The sequence below is a fragment of the Agelaius phoeniceus genome, chromosome 2 (assembly GCF_051311805.1).
Source record: "Agelaius phoeniceus isolate bAgePho1 chromosome 2, bAgePho1.hap1, whole genome shotgun sequence".
In the NCBI taxonomy this organism is placed as follows: domain Eukaryota; kingdom Metazoa; phylum Chordata; class Aves; order Passeriformes; family Icteridae; genus Agelaius; species Agelaius phoeniceus.
In genome coordinates, this window is record NC_135266.1 from 102463792 (window position 1) to 102485307 (window position 21516).

The 21516-nt window shown below is 43.0% G+C and overlaps 1 protein-coding gene across 2 annotated transcripts; it reads left to right on the top strand.

The window, feature by feature from the left end:
• Positions 1-1600: 1600 nt before the first annotated feature.
• On the top strand, positions 1601-20981 carry LOC129117521 (transforming growth factor beta activator LRRC32-like). Of its 2 annotated transcripts, none has more exons than XM_077174717.1 (3): positions 1601-1999; positions 13273-13363; positions 18002-20981. In XM_077174717.1, exons 2-3 carry the CDS (start codon positions 13277-13279, stop codon positions 19940-19942), a joined length of 2028 nt encoding a protein of 675 aa, XP_077030832.1. In that variant the 5' UTR covers positions 1601-1999; positions 13273-13276; the 3' UTR covers positions 19943-20981. The 2 variants fall into 2 exon arrangements, with proteins under 2 accessions (XP_077030832.1, XP_054484193.2); XM_054628218.2 differs by lacking the exon at positions 1601-1999 and adding an exon at positions 9125-9448.
• Positions 20982-21516: the final 535 nt, after the last annotated feature.

The following is a 21516-nucleotide window of genomic DNA, read 5'->3' on the forward strand; positions in this document are numbered from 1 at the left end:
TGAAATTTCATGTTGGGAGACTTCCTATTTTTTCTGTGATGGACTATTTTCCTATTAGCTAGCCATGCACCACCTGGGAAATACAATTGGCTCTCCACCCCTAAGCAGCAGGTCCACCGTGATCCTCCAGGCTTGGCTACTGTGACATCAAGTTGGCCATCAGGTTGTCCTGCTGTGGTGATAGGAGGGGATACAATAGATGCCTGTTCCTTGGTGAATTCATAAGCATAACAGCTTCCAAATAAGCTACTGTGGGCTATGAGGTGAGTCTTGGTCCATAATAATAATAGTAACAACAACAACAATGTACATACAGCAACATCTGTACATAGGCAATAATGGAGACAGTAAAAAAAATTATTTTCTTTGTTATTATGTACATGTTGCTATTTAATTGATTAGTCTTATTACAATCTTATTGCAACAACATGAGCAAAGTGTATTTACTGAGATATTTATCAAACCACATTTTTCACATCCGTAGTTGTTTTCATCTTGAATCTCCCAGTATGCTGCAGTTCTGAAGTAACTCTGACTCAGAGGAGCTGGTGTGCTACAAAGAGCAAACCTGTTGCAGAGAAGCAAAAACTGGAGCCTGCAAATGTTTAGCAGAATTCATGAATTCTTTTATACCATGTTTGGCACATGGTATATAAGGACATAGCTTTCCGCTGATTTTAATAAGCAGATCCGGGAGAGAGGGACAGAATTGATGCTGTCTGGGAGAAGGGAGTCAGCACTTCATTTTTTTGGGGGTGAAAATTCTTGGCCATTGTTTCATATCTTAATAAAACCCCAGTTGATAAAACACATGATGCAGAAGGAAAACCTCTCCTCTGAGGGAGATCAGATGTTAAAAGGTTTTTTAAACCTTAACAAAAAATACAACAAAGGACTGAATAAGGAAAAAATACAGCACTGGGAGCCCCTATGACTATCAGCCATGTTGTCAGTCAGCCCCTTCTCTGCCATGCATTGGTGGAGATTACCTGCTTACATCTTGATTGGAGGTCAGGTGTTGGTACACTGCACCTCTTGTAATAAGCCAGCCTTCTCTAAATGTCCTGACTACTGAGGCTATTGCCAGGGGGAGGGGAAAGAGGAGCGGGGGGGACATTACAATAACATCACTATACATTTTAACATCTACATAATATCTATCTCTTAATTGTGAGAGCCAACTATTACATTACATGTCCATTACAACACCCAAAGTAAAGAAAGCAAAATTCATCCCACAGCCCTTCTTAGAAGGTATTTACATTATTACCCATTCAAGCATTAAATTTAATTTATCCTTTCCCCCAAGGCTGTGTTTGGCCATCCCACTGCTGTGCCATGAAGACACAAATGACCTGTTGGGACACCAAACATCATGTGCTCGCCCTACGCCCATATACCCTTTTCCTACACACCCCATCCTGCATGGACTTGAAATGTAAGGCTTGCAGCCAGCTCAGTGGCCCTGATTTACCCCAACCCCTGAGAATCTCCAGGCTGACAGCTGTGGAACAGGCATGGATGACTTCAGAGGCAAGCACGTGTCCCAAAGCCTGTGGAGGGGATTTTTTGTAGTATTCACAGACTGTTTCTGTGTCAATACAAGAGGAGCGTAATTACCAGCTGAGAAACTGCAGGAAATAAGCCAAGGCTGAAGGAACAAAATGGAGAATAAAGAGAAGAGCAGAAGACACACATATCTTAAAAGCATTACGGATGTATGTATTTACGTAGTCTGGGGAGCCTGGAAATATATAAGAGCTTATGACTGCAAAGGAATGAATTCAAGGACTAGTCTATGGGGAGTATTTTTTTTTTCCCTGTGACTTCAAACTTCTCTCAGCGCTTGCAGAGTTTTAGTCAGCTGGCATGCAACAGAGGTACGACTTCCCCAAGGAAACTCTTCCTTGGCTTGAGCTGGAAAGGCTGCTGGGAGAGCCGGCGGAAAAAAAGACTGCAAGCAGAGACGAAACCTTCTCCTCCTCCAGCCACAGAGCAGGTATGTGGAGATGTGTGTGAGCCCGGGAGCCTGCTGGAAAGTTGCACTTTCAACTGTGGGAGAGATGAGGGCTCTGGTGACTTTGAGCTGCAGCCTTTGAAAGTAACACAGATGAGGAAGGTACTGTATAAATAAAATGTTCTGTGTTTATGAATAGGCTGAGGAACTGGCTAAGCATGCTGTGTAGATGGCTCTATCCACCCAGTTTTATATTTAATCCATCAGGGACTTGCACTATGTGAGTTAGATCATTTATATTTAGGAGGCACCACTTTTTAGTTTATAACAGTACAGTTGTCATACATAGTATTTGTTATTTTACTTCATGTTTGCAAGAATAGATAATGGGGAGATGTTTGGTTTTTTTTTTCTTCAGAGGACTTCAGTCTATTTATGGTACTACTGCATTATAGCCTTCTGGACTAGGAGTGCTGCAGAGATCAGCACTGTACACTAATTAAATGCCACTCAACCAGCTCTCCAACACTGAATCCTAATATAGCCTTGGGCAAATCACACAGTCCCTGGGTGAAATAGGCAAAATGCTGTTTAGCTGGTCTGCTCTTCTTCCTGTCAGTGTTGTTATTGAGCTCTCCCAGTTGCAGCATGAGGTGTGAGATGGCAGGGTTATTTTGCTGCTTTTAAGTTCCTGATATCTTGAATGTCACCTTTGGGTGAACGATGATTTACTGAGACAGCTTTGCTGGATTTGGACTGTTATCATCAGAATGAATGTTTAGGCAATATTTGGAAGTAGTAAAGTTTTAGAAAATCATAGTTTACATAAAAATCACAGTATTTATAAGGCTAAGCCCAGTTGTAATTTAGATAAAAGAATTTTTGATAAAAGACAAATATGCTTCCCTTAAATAGAAGCAATAATTTGGCTTTGGACAGCAGCGATAATTTGTGTTTTTTACTAAGATGTACTAATTGATACTCTAAAATAAACATATTACTCTAAAATGCTGAAATCCTCTAGTTTTCAAGAACAAAAATTTACAACCTGTCATCTCTTTTTTAAGCAGATGGTTACATCTTAGTGACTGTATCAGTGCTTGGCCTTTTACTAGTAAAATGATGGGCGGATTCAAGCATGGATATCAGTATTATGTAAATCAAATCTATAAGAAATATTTTTCTTCACCTCATTTTATTTCCTATTGGATTTTATAAAATCAGTACACATTTTCCCAAATAATGACTGTCTTTAAAAAATCATATTGCTGAATTAAAAGTGTATTTTATAAACTGGTAAGAAAATATTCTGGTTTGGTTCCTGAATCTGAATTTTGTTCTCCAGGGAGAGTATTTCATGCTTAGATAGTTTAATCTGCAAATGCCAGTACATGTCACTTTTTGCTGATGTAAGAGTTTTCATTTTCCCATCTCCCTCTGTCCCTTTGGCCATCACTCACAAATTCTCCAGGCTTGTGGGTTTCATTCAGTTCTTGTTCATTTACATTTTCTTTCCTGAAGATAGTAGAAGGAAAAAGGGTGAATAAAATAGGGAACCTGTCTAAAACTTCAATAATTGGAAATGTTAATTTTTGGTGGGGAAATGCTGTTGGCTGAACATCTGATGAAGATGCACATGGAGAGAGGGCAGAAATAGAAGGAAGGAAGGCAGCAGCTTCAAAAGACAGGAGAAAAGGCTTGTTGGCTTTACAGGAGACAAAGAAGCCTCTATTTTGATCTGTGGACTTTACACCAGGAGGAATAGGGGTTGCATCTGCCTGTGAGATGCCAAGCACAGTGTAGATTGCAGGAAAAAAATAAACCAGGAGAATCAGCTTCTGCAGATTCTGGAGTTGTAGAGTGTCAGAAGCTGGAGCTGTGCCTCCTTCTCAAAGTCTGTGGCTCAGAATGGCATTGGGTATTCTTTTTAATAGGGTTAATATTAATGTTGTCTCCATCTCCCCTGCGGGACGAATTACCAGGGAGCTATTCTAGCCAAAAAGGAGCAAGACTTGTCCCACTCCTGTGTTTACAGTTCAGACCTACTTTCTAAGGCAGGAACTTGTTTTATTTACTTCTCTAGAGAGTTTGATTCATAGTGCTTGACACAGGACTCAAACAAAAGTAGTGCCTTAGAAAGCAGCAGCATTATGAATGGACAGACTCCAAAAAGTCTGGAGACTCAAGACACAAAATGGTCAAGATATTTTCTTGTTCCTCTGAAACCCTTGGGAACCTGCAGCGGTTCACAGACTGACTGGTAAGAGCCAGCAGCTAGGATTGGCTTTTCCTTCTTGCTCTGAGCCATGGTGGGGAAAGGGTTTGGAGGAGAGGTCTGATAAGGTGTCCCTCACTGTGGGTGACAGAGGATAAAATTCAACTGACATTGACAGAAACTGAGTAGGAAGTGACTGCTGAGACACCACTGGAAAATAAGGATTTCACAGAGTTTGCAGGTGCAAACCGTTTGTGGTGGGTTTTAGTGCTGGCCAAATGCCAGTGCACTCACTAGAATATACTTACTCATTTCCTGCTGTGAGATAGGATTAGGAGGAAGGCAAAGTAGGCTCAAAAGTTAAAAGGATATAAATAAAACTTTATTAACAGTAACCAAGAAAAAAAAGGATAATAAGTTAGAATAAAACTTTTAGAACACTTCTCCTGCCCCTACAATCTTTTCTTTCTCACTCACAACACACAGAAATAATTCAGTCAGTTTATCACTTCTAGAATAGTTTTTCTTCAGTTTACTTAGGGAGAAGAGTCCCTCTAGTAAATTTATGGAGACTTTTCTACAAGAAAACAGTTCTCTCATAGCTTCTAATTTTCATGAGTAGCAGCTGCCCAGAAAAATTAAATCTGCAATTGTGAAGTCCCTCCCATTTTTCACAGCTTTCCCCACAGCTGTGTTTATGGGCTTTAAGTTATGGGATACTATTTTAAGGATGAGCTGTTCAAAAGCAAAGGTTCTCTTTATTTATTTCTGAGATTATCTTCATCTCTGAGAATGGAGGTCTTTTTTTTCTCTCCCTGGGGGCATAGGGTCTTTATCACTCTCCTCTCTCTCTATTCAAGCTTTTTATTAAATTTAACATTTGCCTGCTTTAACACAGGTTTGAACAATCCATCCCCCCATAATTCTTCAATGTGTTATAAGGAAAAAAAACTTGGACGGATCAATGAAATTTTTCTCTATAGCTTTTCAAGAGGATTTCAGTCCTAAGATGAAGGCATCTCCTCGTCCCTCCCATCTGGGACTTGACTTCTTCTTCACCAGCCTCGGTGTCTTTATGTTGCTTCTCTGCATGCCTGCACTTTGTCCTTTTCTCTCACTCGAGGGCGGATTGAAGCACTGAAAGAGTTGATATCTTGCCCAGGGCTTGCAGACGCTCAGGTGGCCCCGGCCGGGCACAGCGGCTTGCGGTGGGAGCTGTGCGGGCTGGGCTGGGCTGGGGCGATGCCTGGGATCTCAGTGGCCAGGCCAGGGCTCAGCAGCCAGGCCAGAGCTCAGCAGCCAGAGCTCAGCAGCCAGGCCAGGGCTCAGCAGCCAGAGCTCAGCAGCCAGGCCAGGGCTCAGCAGCCAGGCCAGAGCTCAGCAGCCAGGCCAGGGCTCAGCAGCCAGGCCAGGGCTCAGCACCAGCCCAGAGCTCAGCAGCCAGAGCTCAGCAGCCAGGCCAGAGCTCAGCAGCCAGGCCAGGGCTCAGCAGCCAGAGCTCAGCAGCCAGGCCAGAGCTCAGCAGCCAGAGCTCAGCAGCCCGGCCAGAGCTCAGCAGCCCGAGCTCAGCAGCCCGGCCAGAGCTCAGCAGCCAGAGCTCAGCAGCCAGGCCAGAGCTCAGCAGCAGCCCAGAGCTCAGCAGCCAGGCCAGGGCTCACCACCAGGTCAGAGCTCAGCAGCCCAGGGCTCAGCACCAGCCCAGAGCTCAGCACCAGCCCAGAGCTCAGCAGCCAGCCCCTGGGTAGGGGGACCGATGGCTTCTCCTCCCCTGCCTGGTGGCTGTGGGCGAACCCCAATGGCAGCAGAATCTTGGCCAAGCCGGCTGGGCCCTGTCTGCTCCTGGGGCCCGTTGGAGCCCGGCTCAGCGGCGGGCAGGGCTCAGCAGCAGCAGCAGCAGCAGCCCTGGGTCAGCAGCCATGGCACAGCCCGGCCTTGGTCCTGCGGCCTCCCCTGCCCTGCCCTGCCCGCCAGCCCATGGGCACAGCCTGCCTGGGCCAAGCCGGCCCAGCCGAGACAGCGGGGCCAGGCGGCTGAGTTATGTTCTAGGTCGATAATGAGATGATTTGGTCCCACAATTAAAAGATAACTATTGTGTGAATGTTAAGAAAAGCTTTAGTGATGTATAGTTATGTTATTGTGGTTTAGATGTCCTCTGTTCTCCCCACAGTTCCCTTTCCCCCCTGTATTGCTGCCATCAGACAGCCTGGGCTGTCTAGGACAGGTACAAAGAAGGCTGCACATGTGTCCCTGGCATGGGGCAGTGGGGAATGGAAAAGCTCAGGGGGTTGCTCAGGGGGTGCAGCACGGCAACACCTGACCCCCAATCAAGTCACAAGACAGCAATCTCCACTGATAAATGGCAAAGAAGAGCTGAGTGACAGACTCTGGGAGGGCTGGGCTGCTGATGCAACCCCCAGGGGTATAAAAGACTGAGCATCCATCCTGAAGATGAACTGGCCATGTGGTATCCACAAGGGGCAGTTCCCAGCACTGCAGCTTTTTCCTTTTATAGTCCTTTGTTGTATTTTTATTAAGGTTTAATAAGCCTTTTTAAATTTTCAAAGTGAGCAGTTGTTTCTCACAGTTACCTGCTCTCAGGCAGGAAAAGGAAAGGCTGAATTCCTGGGATTTTTCAATTTTAACATGGGAGTTCACAGAGGTGTATCAGCTTTCTCAGTGGTTTAACAGATTGTCAATTCTCAAAGGTAATCACTGATTGGTTTTTTTGTTAGACATGGAGGAAACTGCTAGCAGCTTCTCTTAGAACATCACTTCTGTGATGCAAAACCAGCACACCCTTTGGCATTGTTGGGATGGGACAGCCCTTGCTATTTTGTAGGCAAAAAAGGCTTGATTCTCCAATCTGTGTGATGGAGATGATAATGACTGGGGCATTGAGCATCGTGGTCTAATGGAATGAGTCCCTGCTGATGGCAGGGGGTTGGATTATCTACAAGGTCCCTTTCAAATTGGGCCATTCTCTGATTCTATGATCCAGTCTCTGACTGATGCAGGTGACACTTGCCCTGCAGACGTATCTTTCCAAGCCCATACCATGCTAAAGTTTCAACACTACTTTATAGTGTAAACTGCTGGGTAGCCCAAAGCCAAAAATATTGAAAATTTGGGAAATCAGCCAAATGCTTTGGAGTCTTTGAAACTGTTTGCTGCCAGATCCCCTTTGGGAAAGGACAAAGATGGCAAGGACAGCACTGATCTTTCCCACTGCAGCTGGTGTCCTCTGAAAGTGTGGTTTTATTGAAGCAAAGCCCTGAGCAGTAGAATCAGTGCATGCCCTTCCCTCCTGCTTTGGCATTTGTTTCTGTCCAGGCTCTTCTTTACAGTTCAGCTGGCACAGCTACCTGGTTACTCAATAAAACAGCTTGAGGAGCAGAGCTGGCTTTTTGAACAGCACAAAATCTTTGCTATTTTTATCCCTGTAAATCCAAACTTCCTAAAGTGCTCTGAACATCCAGGTGTAGAAGCTGCCACCATCCTGGCCACCTGCTGCTCTTAATTAGAGGCATGATATTTGTAGTTACAATCAGATCAAAATATTCTACTAAAAAAAAAAAAGTATTTATTTTCCTTGGAGGCCTCAAATAAATATTTGAGGTTTGCCTTACAAGGTGTCTGTGCTTTTCAAGTGCTATTGCACACTGCTGACAAGGCAAGCTCTAAACCCTGAGCATCCAAAAGGCATTTAAATCTCTGAATAGCACAGTGATCCCCAGTTTCAACATGAGTTTCCTGCTTACCCTATGGAGATTGCAGATGGAGAGCTTGACTCCAGGGAGTGTGCCAAAGGGATGAAGTGAAAAACAGCACTGCAAAGTGAAGCTCAAGGCATGACATGCTTGGGGAAGGTGATCAAAACTAACGTGATAAGAGCCCAGTCAAGGGAAACTTTTCTGAGATTGTGATAATCTCACTGGTGGACAGTTCTCCTGAGAGCTTAACAAGTATTTTTCTCTCCATTGCACCCAATCATGCCCTCCCCTGTCACCTTGTCATAGTATTTTTATTGCTAGACATGCAACCTGGTCTTGTGAAAGGTGTCCCTGCCCATGGCAGGGGGGGCTGGAACTAGATGAACTTTAAGGTCCTTTCCAATCCAAACCATTCTGAGATTCCATAAATCTGTGATTTATACCTCTCATTTCAGGGTGCATTACCAAGCAAACTAAGAGCCCAGCTCCTTGGTGTAGTATTTCAGCCATGGGAAAACTGTGTTGTGGCAGTTCAGACTTGTGTCTCTGGGAGAAAACAGCAGGGAAATCTGTGTAGAAGTAGGTTTTCCTGAAGCAGGACTTAATTAGCAAAAGGAAATGAGGAAACCAGCTGCTCCAGCTCTAGAGGGCAGCACAAAATAATAAATAAAAAGCTGAACTTGGGCAATTTGAAATCATCTTCTGCATGACAAAAGCACCCCTTTGCAGTGGGAATTCTTCCCACTGGATCCAGTATATTTAGCACTGTCTACTTACAGCCAAAAATTCAGCAGCTCATCTGAAAATGCCTTTATGGAGGCTTTTAGCCCTAATTCCTGCCTCATGCCATGAAAATCCATCAAGGGTGTTGTAGCCAACAATGAACCCCCCTCCTGCCAGCAGACTGCAATCACACTCTCATTAGTGGGATGACTGCAAAAAGAAAAGTTATTTCTTCCAGAACAGGTTTCCAGATTTTGGGGTTTGTAGTTATCAGCTACGAATTTTAAATATTTAATCTGCAAGCACCGTTTCCTTAAAGATGCAGAGAGGGATTTTGGTGCAGGAGCCTACAACCCTCCAGGAATGTAACTTGCAGACACACCCAAAATAAACACACTGTCATGCCCCACGCACACAGCCAAACAATGGCATCGCCAATAAGTTACTTTTTCTCTGGAGAAAACCCACAGCCTGATCCTGACAGTTCCTCTGGCAAAAATCCCCCTGTCTCTCAATGCCTGCCCCAAGGAAGGGCTGCAGGATGTCACACAGTAGCTGACTCCGTCCCGAGCACAGCGGTGGCTAGGATCCAGCACGAGCCCGGGGAGGAGAGGAAGACAAGCAACATAATTTAAAGCAGACACTGTCCCAAATAAGGTTATTTCCCTGAAAATGCCTTCATTCTGAAGTTATGAGTGAACCTCTAGGTGTTCTGAATGGGTGAACATGAACCTGAAGAATAATTGCATCGATACCGGGATTGAATTGATTTTGAAGAGCTGGACATGCTTTTTAAAGAGATGATAAGCAGTGTTTGGGGATGCAAGAAACCCTTGAAACAAGGTAAATGTGAAATAGTCACTCTTTTTACCCCTGAAGGCTCTAACTTAACAGGAAAGACTTGTGTGGAAAAGGATCAGACCCTGGGGAGTGTGGTTTTTGTTCTGTGTGTTCTCTTTTATTTAACTTTCCTTGGCACAGGAGAGCATCTCCGTTAATTGTCTAAGCAATAACAAAAATTACGTTTGGGGAAATCTGGAAAGTGTTGCTTTTATTAAGCAAACAACATCTGTGAAGTAGTTTTAGGATTAATATTTTGATAGAGATGGAGGCAAACGTTGTTCTGAACTGGAAACTGGGAATGAATTGTTATTATTCCATAGTTTGAAATGTGTATTGGGGCAAATTACTGGTCTTTGCCTTCTCTGCCTTTCCTACTTTTTAAGTGGGTATGCTGACATGGTTAGGGTATGCTTTTTCTAGAATTATTTGACTGACTTATTAATGCTCCTTGGGGATGATATTGACTTAAACCACCTTTATTTTTCAGCTGGGGTTGACACTGTATGATTTTGAAGTGCTGTGATGGAAAGCTGTGGATTTAAATAGGGTTCAGAGCTCAGTACTCTGAGTTATGCTGGGGTTTCTATCACAGCTTCCAGTGGGAGAAAACTGGCACTGATCATGAAGCTACTTCAACTCTGGGAAAGCCTCAAAGCAATTAAAGCTCCTTTAAGTTGACTTGTTGCTGCTGCTGCTCCCAAACTGTTTTTGTAAGCTGTGGGTGGAGAGATCAATGTCAACAGGAAGGGTTTAGTGTCAGTAGACGTCCTCTTGCACACCAAGGGAATGGGGGTCCTGTAACCCTGAGCTCGGCACTGGGAGAGCGTGGGGGGATTCTGAGACCTGCCCAGAGGGTAGAAAAGAGGGAGATGCACTGATGTGTCACACTAGAGGTTGCTGAGAAGGATCTAAAGGTTGTTCAGAGAAAAGCTACACAGGAAAAGCTCCTCCCCTGGACAGCTGAACTGAAAACTACCCTAGGAAGGGAATCTCCTTGAGCAAGGAGGTTGGGCTGTACATGACAGGTCAAGAGGAAGTAGCTTCAGGTTGTGCCAGGGGAGGTTCAGTTTGGATATTAGGAAAAATTTCTTCACCACAATGGTTGTTAAGCACTGGCACAGGCTGCCAGAGACCCCATCCCTGTAGGGATTTAACAGATGTGTGGATGTGGCACTTGGGAACATGGGGTAGTCGTGGCCTTGGCACTGCTGGGAGAGCAGTTGGAGTTGGTGGTCTTAGAGGGCTTTTCCAAACTAAATGGTTCTGTGAAGACAGAGTCTATGTTGCTTTATGCTGGAAGAGGCCACCACATCCTTGATGAGCTTCAGTATGTGACAGCCACCTTAGAAACACCTTGAGGGACAACTTCTTTGCTTATTACAGATTTGCCTTACACAGCAAACCATTACATCATTTTTTTGTGTGTTCAAATACATAAATTTCCCAGCTGCTTTATAAACCTAAAATTTAAGAGGTTACAAAGTGTGTTAAGACTCTGGATTGTGTCAGGTTTATTATTTAAGAGGCAAAGAGACCTTTTTTTGCACTGACAGTGTGATAAGGGAAAACATTACAGAGCACATGGGCCACATACTGTTCCTCAGGGTGGTGCCCTGTTGTGGCTAATATCCTCAGCTTAATTAATTTTGTCTGAACAGAAAGGATTTCCTTTTGAGGGCTTGGAGAAAAGCCATGTAATCATTGGTGTGTTCATCTTCTATCACCACCTCAGCAAACCAATACTCAAATGATATAAATAGATTTCTCCTCCTTAAAGGAGGTTCCAGCTGCTCTGAGCATGGGGAATGAAGAACAGAGGGGGACAACAGAAACATTCTAGATGGTGATATTGGCAATTCCTCCTTCCCATCAGATGATTTCAGTATATTTTGCAAACATGGATTCAGTGGTAGAGAATTAACATCCTTGGTTTGGTTTTAACAGGGAGGAACACACTTCTGATCCCATTGCTGAGACCCGTTCTTTCACCTTAGGGTCACAGGTCACCACCCATCACTGGGGTTTTCTTGTGAAATGGAAGGAATACACAAACTGTACAGAGAGTAGCTGTGGTCTAATCCTTCCCAGGTTCTCTATTCCTAGTACACAGCTCTATTCTCTGGTTCAGGAGGGTAGAAATGGGGAGATTCCCATCAGGAAGTTGTTGGCATTGCTGTTCAGTGGCTGTCAGTGCTGTAAGGGGCCATCAGCTGCATCCATCAAAGTGACCTGAGAATGATCCAATCTTTTTTGTTTCCAGCTATTCAATGCTCTGTGGGTGGAAGCCACTGAGCAACAGTACATTGATGGCAGTGGCTTGTGCATGGGATTGGGGTTGCATTTGGAGCTGTTTGAAGCAGGAATGCTTGCCTTTGGCTTTGGTTCTATTTTTCCCATTGTCCAGTGACAGGCCTCCCAGAGGTGTTTGCTTCTTTTGCAGTTCTGTGCTCTTTTGCTGGAGTGCTTTCCAAACAGTTAAACTCTGATGAATTCTCTGTTTCACACAAATCCATTATATCTGTCTCTTTGTAAGGCTGATGATCTGTCCTTGTCCATGGCAGGGGGATTGCACCAGATAGCATTTAAAGGTCCCTTCCAGCCCAAGCCTGAGAGAGTTCAAGAAGCATTTGGACAACACTCTTGGACACAGGGTGTGACTCTTGGGGATGGTGCTGTACAGGACCAGGGATTGGATCCAATTATTTTTGTAGGTTCATTCCAGTTTTACGTATTTTGTGATTCTGTGGAACATATGGTTCTATGATCTTCTATGGTCAAATGTATTTATAAGCCTGTCCATGCCTGCAGTGTGTAAAATGAAAAATCTCAGTCCACTCCTCTTCTGGTTTGAAAGCAAAACCAGTAAGAGACTCCAATTCAGAAATACAATTTATTAAGAAAAGGAAAAAAACCCAAAATAAATGCAACAATACAAAAGAAAAACCACTGACAGAGCCAGAATACAACGTGACACCCTGCTAGTTAGGGTGGTGGTAGCAGTCCGGATGAAATGGTCTTACTGAAGTGGTGATCCTGTAGACAAGATCTGGTAGCTCTTGACCTCTGGAAACCAGTGGGTAGGGGCAGCTTGTTCTGCCCCAAACCCCAGATTATATCCAGGTGGGGATGCTTAGCTCCTTGCCCCAGGCAGAGCATCTCGCAATGGGCTGATATCATTCTGTGAGTCATGGGATCGGTGGGTCCACTAAATGGAAATGGCTCCCAGAATGAGTTAAATCTGAGCCATGGTCTCAGAGCTCTTTCAGCAGCTCTTGAGGATGGGAGTAGAATACATCTTTATTTTCTAACCTAGGACAACTCCTTAAGCTGTTGGCATTGACTCAGCAAGGATACACATGTAAAAGCTCTTTGATGCTCTGGGAGAAGAGGAGTAGAAAGTGTTTGGATGGAAATGACAGCTGTTCCCACTTCTGGTTGTTACTGAGTGGCATGTATTGGCTTTGATCAGGACATGGCACCCAAAATTTACGCCCAGTTGAAAGCACTGGTGCTGTGTCTATGGGGTATGTGAAGATAAGTCAGTCTTCAGTAGTTTTTTTTTCTCCATGATGCCAGACACCCTGCTCAGCTTGAACATCTGGACTTCATTGAGTGTCCTGGATATCATTTAGGCAGCAGCTAAAATCACAATGGGGAAAACCCATTAAATGCCTTGGACCTTCCTTTCAAGTCCTCAGAGATGGCTTAATTTATTGGACAGCTTGTGTCCTTCTCCATGTTAGGTGATGACCTGGTGCCAACTTTTGCATGTGTTGACCACTGTGTCCCATATGAGATCTAACTGTAATTATTTTTACCTACAGAGCCATGAAACTGTACATCATCTTTTTCCTGGCAGTGGTGAATAAAGAAACCTCTAACTACCAACTACCTGACAGGACACCCTGTGAAATGGTAAGGCTGTCTCTCTACTTAGGTCCCTTGAGATCCTGAGTGAGGTTGGGACTCTCTTGTTACAGGCACTGCACAAGCAGCTACAGTCTCTGAGAAGGGAAACCCCCAGGACCAGGCTTCCTGAGATGGCAGAGGTGGGATTTGCAGGTTTAGGGGATGCTTGGCAGTTTGTCCTCAGGCTGTGTCCTCGTTGTAGTGACAGCATACAAAGGGGAGGGGGGGCAAAGAAGGGTCACTGTCTCAGCTTTTTTCCTAAGGAGGAGCTGGTTTAAAGAAATTTGTCTTGATTTCCCTAAGACTGTACAGGGTTTCTGTGGCTAAGACAGAGAAAGAACTTGGACTTAAAATCAACTTCTTTATATCAGTTGTTCTTTGTACTTTCATTAAAACATCTTCTGTGAAATACTTCTATTCCAGCTCTTTTGTAATAACAAGTAGACTGACCTCCTCTGCCCTGACATAGCATTTCTGCCAGGGAAGTTGTACCTGACTTCTGCTGGAGTGAAGAGAAATGATGAAGACTCTTGCTCCAGTACAAAATCTTCTCCTTGAATTTTTGCAAGCAGCTGGTACAATATTATAAATGTTATTTGCAACTGAGCTTTCTCCCTTCCCTCTCCAAGTGCTTCTGACTGTACCAGGATGTTTAAAAATACTTGTTTTTTCCCCCCCTTGAACATTGAAGCTGTTCAGCACAAATCCTCAAGAATTTCCAAAATAGGGAAAAAATAATTTGCTAGCTGTACACATCTCCCTTGTGGGACTCATTCCATTCCTGCCCACCCTGCCATATTGCTGCACTTCCTGAATTCCAGAGAAATTAAGACCTAGAGTATATATAAAAAGATCTTGGGAAGGTGACTGGGTGGCTGAGCTCCTTGGCTGGAGAGGGAACACTGATGCAGCCACTGTAAACAGGACAGCCTGGGCCCCATGTCATAGTCACATGAAGGCTGGATGAGCCACGCAATAATCCAAGCAATTTCATCCCATTTCTTGATGGCTCACAGACCAGGCTGATTGCTGAGAAGTGAACACATGCTTTCATCAAGCCAACAACACAACTATGCTGGGATAAAATGAGCCCTGACAGAAAACACACTGCTGTCAGGGGCCAGGATGCTCATATGATGTAAATCACCAGCTCAGCGTTGCTAATGTCCATGCTGATTGCCTTCCTTCACTGGCATTTGGTGTGGCTCTAAACACACTCAAAGAAAGAAGGAGCTGCTGGATTGGCTGGTCAGCTGTCATTGACAGTCCTGCATTGCATCACAGCCTCACTGTTTTATATGGTACTTTCCCTGTGGTGACACCTTTAGAATAGCAAAGGCTCAGAAATGGAAACTTTAATCTCAAATATCACGGAAGAGGCATGAGTCAGAAACCTGTGCTACTTTCTGAGTCACCACTGGTGGTTCTGTTGCTGAACTAAACTCTCTTGCTAGAGGTTTTAGGAAGTAAGCAGTCCCTACCAGACCCCTGACATGGGGGTGAACTGCACTGATTATTCCAGTTACACCACATCTATCAGTTTGTGAGACAATAAGGAACAGATCAAATGTCAGGACATTCTTCCTAACTCACATTATTTTCCAAGGATAGGCAAAGCTTCAACTCTATCATATTTTACCTCCCAAAGAAAGATGATCTTGCTAATTCCTGTTAATTGGCAAAGGAGGAAATTTCAAATAATTCATAGAAGGGAAGGGATTTTAGAAAATTTTATTTTACCTTGCTTTGAGGTGATGCAAGGACAGATGTGTGACCAGATGTCATAGATCATCTGATGTGTGGTACCTGGGCAAAATGCTAAGGTTTGATTGTGTAGCTGTGCCTCTACCTGAGCAGCTCTTCTAAGAATGGTCAGGGACACCATACAAGCACAGGTCAGTGCCAAGAGGTTCCAGCCCAGATTCTTGGCTCAAATGTTAATGAATTGATAAAGGAGAACTCAAGGGCAGTCTTGAGTCCAACTCCTTTTTGTAGGGCTCTTACTGAGGTGGCTGACAATTTCCACCCAGTGCTGAGCAGTGAAGAACTGGAGTCAGAAACCAAATGATGCCCAGCTTTTGAACTGTTGGGTATTTTTTTGTTTTTTTGCCAGCATCTTGATGGGACCAAGTGATCCTCACCCTCCAGTACTTCTTAACAATGGACTTGAAACAAACTGAAGGCAGCACTGGCAGAGGTGATGAAGTCAGGACATGAGATTGACAAAAGTCTCTTTTCCAGTCTCAGGTTACCAGCCCATTGGACTAAGGGGTGAGAGGCAAGGAGGTGAACCAAACAGATGCTGTTTGCTCCATCCCACAGAGAAATGCTTCATCTTTTTTTTCCTGCTACTGATGACAATGAAATTCATGCAGTTTGAGCCTTGGGGGAGAAAATATGGTGCAGAAGAGACAAGATAAGAAATTTAGTGAGGATCAAAATAGTCAGTGTAAAGGAAGGAGAGTTTAAAAAGAAAAATGAGAGGTGAAATGTTATAGGAACAAGTGGCAGACAGTGTGAGGTATAGATTTTATTAGTCCCTTTTATCACTGGGAGGGTTCCATGCATGCAGATTAAAAAACAAATCATGCAAGATACATGGTGAACAGTGGCTGACCTCTCCCCCATCAACTTCAATGAAAAGCAGATTTTTGGCATTGGCAGGAGTTGCATCAGGACTTTGGTAAGAATCTAGCTGCCCAGGGGAATGGAGGGTGCTCAGCACTTGCTGGGATCTGGCTGAAAGTGTGAGAAGAAACCTGGCATCTGCCTTAGGATGCAAAGCAGTTTCTGCTTTTTCACTCTGGATTTTTGTATCCTCCTGGCTTCTTCCTCTTCCACAAATGAGTAAGAAGAAGTTTCTTGCCCTGCTATTCGTGTCTAGGAATTAAGGCCAACTCTGGGCATAATTTAACTCAAAATGAGGAATTGCACAGTGACTTTGCAGGAAAGAAATATTTTCAGGGAGAAGTCAGAAAATTTCCTTCTTTTTTTTATTTATAATTTTTTTTAGCTGAGGGAGATTTGAGTGAGTTGGAGGGAAAAGACGAAGAGGTTTGAGTTTTAATAGTCAATTTACTTGGGATCATTGGGAAAAATGTGTCATGGGAGCAGCTTGGGTGCATCTAGAGTTTGAATGAGCACTTGCACTTCTCTGGCACATTCTTGTGTGGTCTCCAGAACTAAGATGATGCAAAAGAGATTCACAAAATGCTGACTAGTGCCCCACTTCTGCTAAACAGATCTGCCACTTAATTCACCTCCAAGTTCATATAAAACAGATGGGATTTAATCTCTGTGACTTTTAATATTTGCTTGATTTCTGAAAAGCTTCATGTCATGGAATCTAGATCCTGCTTCTTCATAGAAGTTAAGATTCAACAGACCTTTCTTTCTTTCTTTCTTTCTTTCTTTCTTTCTTTCTTTCTTTCTTTCTTTCTTTCTTTCTTTCTTTCTTTCTTTCTTTCTTTCTTTCTTTCTTTCTTTCTTTCTTTCTTTCTTTCTTTCTTTCTTTCTCTTTTTCTTTCTTTCTTTCTTTCTTTCTTTCTTTCTCTTTTTCTTTCTTTTTCTTTTTCTTTTTCTTTTTCTTTTTCTTTTCCTTCCCTTTCCCTTTCCCTTTCCCTTCCCAGAACTTCCCTTTCCCCAGATCCCCAAATACATTAATAACAAGACTTTTTCTCCAGTAAATTAAATGCTGCTTAAGCCTTTCACATTCCATTTCCTCCTGCTGCTGTATGTTCTTCCCAACAGCAAAATAGAACTTGATGGTTATGTAAGGATGGTTGTGTTCATGTTTCCAATGTTCCTCATGAACACACACATAAATTTTGCTCTTCTGCTGAGAATTGGCCTGAAAAGGCCTGACTGCACATCCCATCTTTTCCCCTCTCAAACACTGAATTTACATAATTTGTGTTTTCAGTATTGTATCACAGTGTCTTGTGTGGGTGGCTTCATAAGGTGTGCTCCCCATGCAAATGGAAGGGAACTGTTGCCTTAGGAAAAGGATAAACATGGAAGATAAAAGTGGAATGAGTTTGGAGATTGGTGTCAGAAATGTCTCAGTTGTTGAATGACCCTATTTGATTAAAGCTGCCTTCCTTAACTGAGCCATGGCTAAGGGAAGGCATATTTGAACGTGTGACTGTGAAGGAGACACAGGGTTTGTGCTATAGGATCCTTATAGGGTTTTATACATCCTTGCTCTGGAACCCATGTTGCCAACAGAGTGAAGCTCTTCCAAGTACTGCTTACTACTGCAAGTACAGTCTGCAAAATCTAACACAGTGATGAAAGTGAGAAAATTAAACATCAGCACGAAAATGAGGAAAAGGTGCTTGATTGCAGATAAACTCGGGACTGTTCAAATGAGTCCAGGAGAAAGGTACAAAGAGGAGACCTTTTAGTAGGTATCACATGCAGATTAAACTCTACTATTCAAAGTCAGAAATCTCTTTAAAATGAAATGTTAGCTGCAAAGGAGCTGATTGGGATTGTTGCCCTTGCTGCCTGAATGCTCAGAAAAAGTGATCAGTGTTTCAGAAGCAGCATCTGCCTTGGATGCTGAATGTTATTTTTCTTATATTTAATGCAAAGAAATTTTTCATTTGTCGTGTGACATGTCCTTTTCTCTTTTTCTGGCAGGCAAACTCTCAGGCATTTTGCCACAACAAAGACCTCCACCAAATCCCTCATGACCTCTATCCAAATGTAAACAAAATAGATCTGTCCGGAAATCGGATTCAAAGCATTCCTGAAATGTCACCATCATTTTACACTTCCCTTCGGTGCCTGGATTTAAGCTCTAACCAGATAAGTTTCATCATGCCTGGAGTCTTCGCACACATGAAGAGTTTGCTGGAAATAAATTTAGCCAACAATCACTTATATGAGCTTGCTCAAAATGGCACAGAGGGGATTGGACTCTTACCCAAGGTGGAAGTACTGGACTTGTCCCACAACAGTCTGTACAATGGGATGGCTGAGTATTTCATTAAAGAAGCTCCAGCACTGCGGTATCTCTCCTTGGCAGACAACAGTATTATAATGGTATCACAAAAGATGTTTCAGGGATCTCCCAATCTTGTGGAGATAGATCTTCAGAGCAACATCATCATGGAAATAGAAGAAGGTGCTTTTGAGACTCTAGTGAGCCTGTCCAAACTCAATCTCTCAAGGAATTCAATTACTTGCATCTCTGATTTTAACCTCAGGCAGCTGGAGATACTTGACCTTAGCAGGAACAGCATTGAGACCTTCCACACCACAAAATCAGATGATGAATATAGCTTAAGGTGTTTGGATCTGAGTGAAAACAAACTGTTTCATTTCCCAGTGTTCCCTCAGGTAAATAAGCTGGTAACTCTGAATTTATCAAAGAATTTAATCCAGCTCACTGCTGAATCCCCTCATAATAAAATGGACTATGTGAAAAATGAATGGCTAAATGCTTCTGTCCATCTTCTTGACCAGAAGCAAAGTAGAAACAAAAGTTCTCTTAATTTATCACAGCTTGTATATTTAGACTTAAGTTATAATGAAATCAAATCCATTCCAGATGGGTTCTTTGAGTCAATGTTGTCCCTTCACACCCTTAATCTCAGTAAAAACTGTCTTCAGGCATTTGCAGTAACTTATGACAGTGCACTGATCTCTTTAACTGTCCTTGACTTGAGCTACAATGCTTTGCAGAACCTTCTCCTTGATGCTGGTACCTTGTCAAATTTGAAGGAGCTCTACATTCAAAACAACTACCTTCAAACACTGCAGTTTGACATCTTCTCAAATCTTCCTAGCCTTAGACTGCTTAATCTACAAAGCAATAATATCAGCCTTTGCAGCATGTACTCAGGATTGGCTAAGCAAAGACTTGCTGGAGAGGAAAGTGGTTGTGTGTCATTTGTCAATTCTCCCACTCTTCAGTACTTGTACCTAGCTGACAACATGCTGAACGTCCTGCCAGCATACAGCTTCTACAAGACTCCTCTGGTTGTCTTGGACCTCTCCATGAACCCTGGGCTGAAAATAGAACTTAAAGCATTATCAGGTCTGGAAAAGTCTCTGGAATGTTTGTATTTATATGGTAATAGCCTAGTAGATTTAAATATTGACTTGCCTTGTTTTAGTCACCTTAAACATTTAAACCTCTCTGAAAATCAGCTGAACTGGCTGCCTAAGTGGGGTAGTGACTCTCCACTAGAAGTTCTGGACCTACGGAACAACAGGTTCAGTACATTGCAGAACAGCAATATTTTAGCATTAGAAAATTCACTTAAAAACTTGTATCTCACCGGGAACCCACTCAGCTGCTGTGGAAACATCTGGCTTTCATCCATGATCCAGAACAAAAATGTCCAGATCCCCAACGTGGAGCATTTAACGTGCCAGCACACTCAGAATTTTGGGTACCAGGATGAAATGCACATTAAGAACATTAGACCAGAAGACTGTGAAAAAGAGGATCTGAAGAAAATCAACTTCCTTACTATATTAACATTTGTGTTGGTTTTATCTGTGATCATCGTTGGTGTAGGTTCATTTTTTTGCTTCCGCAGGCAAAACTTTACCCATCAGTTTAAAGCATAGTATCACAAAATGTCTTGAAAACTGAAGAAATCAGGTGCTACACTGACAGTGTGTAGAAATAAAGGGTAAAATTCTCATCTTTGAGTTTCAGCTGTGGATTTTAAATGCTTTTGAAGTGCCCCTGAATTATACCACTGGTATGGGTTGCTGGGTTTTGAAGGAGAATTTGCTATGTTTTGCAGATCCATGGTTTAACTCAAAGAGGAGAAAATTGGCCCTTGTGTGCAATATATATTTAACTGAGTTTAATGTGAAGAAAGTCATCTCTGGGATGAAGTGTTTTAAAAAAAATCCTGGAGCATGAATTTCAACCAGCTAACATTGAACTGAAATGTTTATATTTCTAAGAAAAACTGTTGTAAAATCACTGCATATGAATGCATTTCAATGCAGAAAAATTGTATATCTTCTTTTAAAGGCTATGGCAGGTTAGATGGCAAAAAAGTGTTTTGAAGATACCAGTGTGAAATAATGCGTAGGGAACACAGTCCTGGGCCATTATTCAAATCTGTCTTTCTGCTGACTTTCCCCAGAAATATATTATTGTCTAGAGGATGTGCTGCAAGAAAAGCTCTGTAGATCCTCATTCTGTGATGTGTTTAACATGGCCAGCTTGGTGCATTGCTAAAAGTTGACACTGACAAATATTATGTCCCAAACTCTCACAGAAAATTCACCCTTTTGGAGGGAACATGACAGTGAGTGGGAGCCTGACCTGCTAACAGGGTTCAGTGGCTTTGAAAAGGAACTACATCAGGTCTTCTGTTAATGCCAGGAACTGTCCATTCAGGCACATAGAAGTAGTGGTCAAACTGAAACCTGTCTAGGTAAATAACTCAGAGTCCAATTGCTGCTCCATTTCTGTTTCTTACAGCTAGTGAATGTCAAAACTAGCACACTACAAAATGGTGTATAATTATATTTTTAAGCAATTGTGTATGAAACTGGCTGGTGGTTTTCATTGTGGAATTTTGTACAATAAAAACAACTTTGAATTTTGTAAAAAGCACAAGGCAGTGGATATATTAAAGCACTAGCTTGGAATACTCCACAGATGAAAAGAAATGTCTTCCTATTTTTCTTTGGTATTTGGACTCCACCTTAGACCTCTACCTTCTGGTGCTGAAGCAGAGACAGCTGCTTCATATTATAGAGCACAACCAGTGTAGAATAAGGAGATGTACTGGAGATGTAGGCAAGAATTTGGGACAGGTTGCCCAGATGTCTGCCCCATCCCTGGATGTATTCAAGGCCACATTGGATGGGGTTTGGAGCAATCTGGCCTAGCAGAAGGTGTCCCTGCTCAGGGCAGGGTATTGGAACAAGATGATGTTTAAGTTCCCTTCCAAACCAAACCATTTTGTGATTTCGGTGATCCTGTGATTTTGAACAAACCATCAGCAGCAATAGGGCCTGATCTAACATTTATGGAAGCCAATGGCTCAAACACTTATCTTGTAGAAGGCTTGCACAAGCAGCAATCCCAGGGATTAGCTGGAAGCTCAAAGGCAAGCCAAGCTCCAAGCTGTGCGCTCAGATGCTGATTTGCCACAGACTGAGTTCATGGCTTTTGT

Coding starts and splice junctions, on each gene's coding strand:
- LOC129117521 (XM_054628218.2), top strand. CDS start 9,426: ATGCAAGAAACCCTTGAAACAAG. Junction 9,449..13,272: donor CAAGAAACCCTTGAAACAAG/GTAAATGTGAAA, acceptor TTTTACCTACAG/AGCCATGAAACTGTACATCA. Junction 13,364..18,001: donor ACAGGACACCCTGTGAAATG/GTAAGGCTGTCT, acceptor TTTTTCTGGCAG/GCAAACTCTCAGGCATTTTG.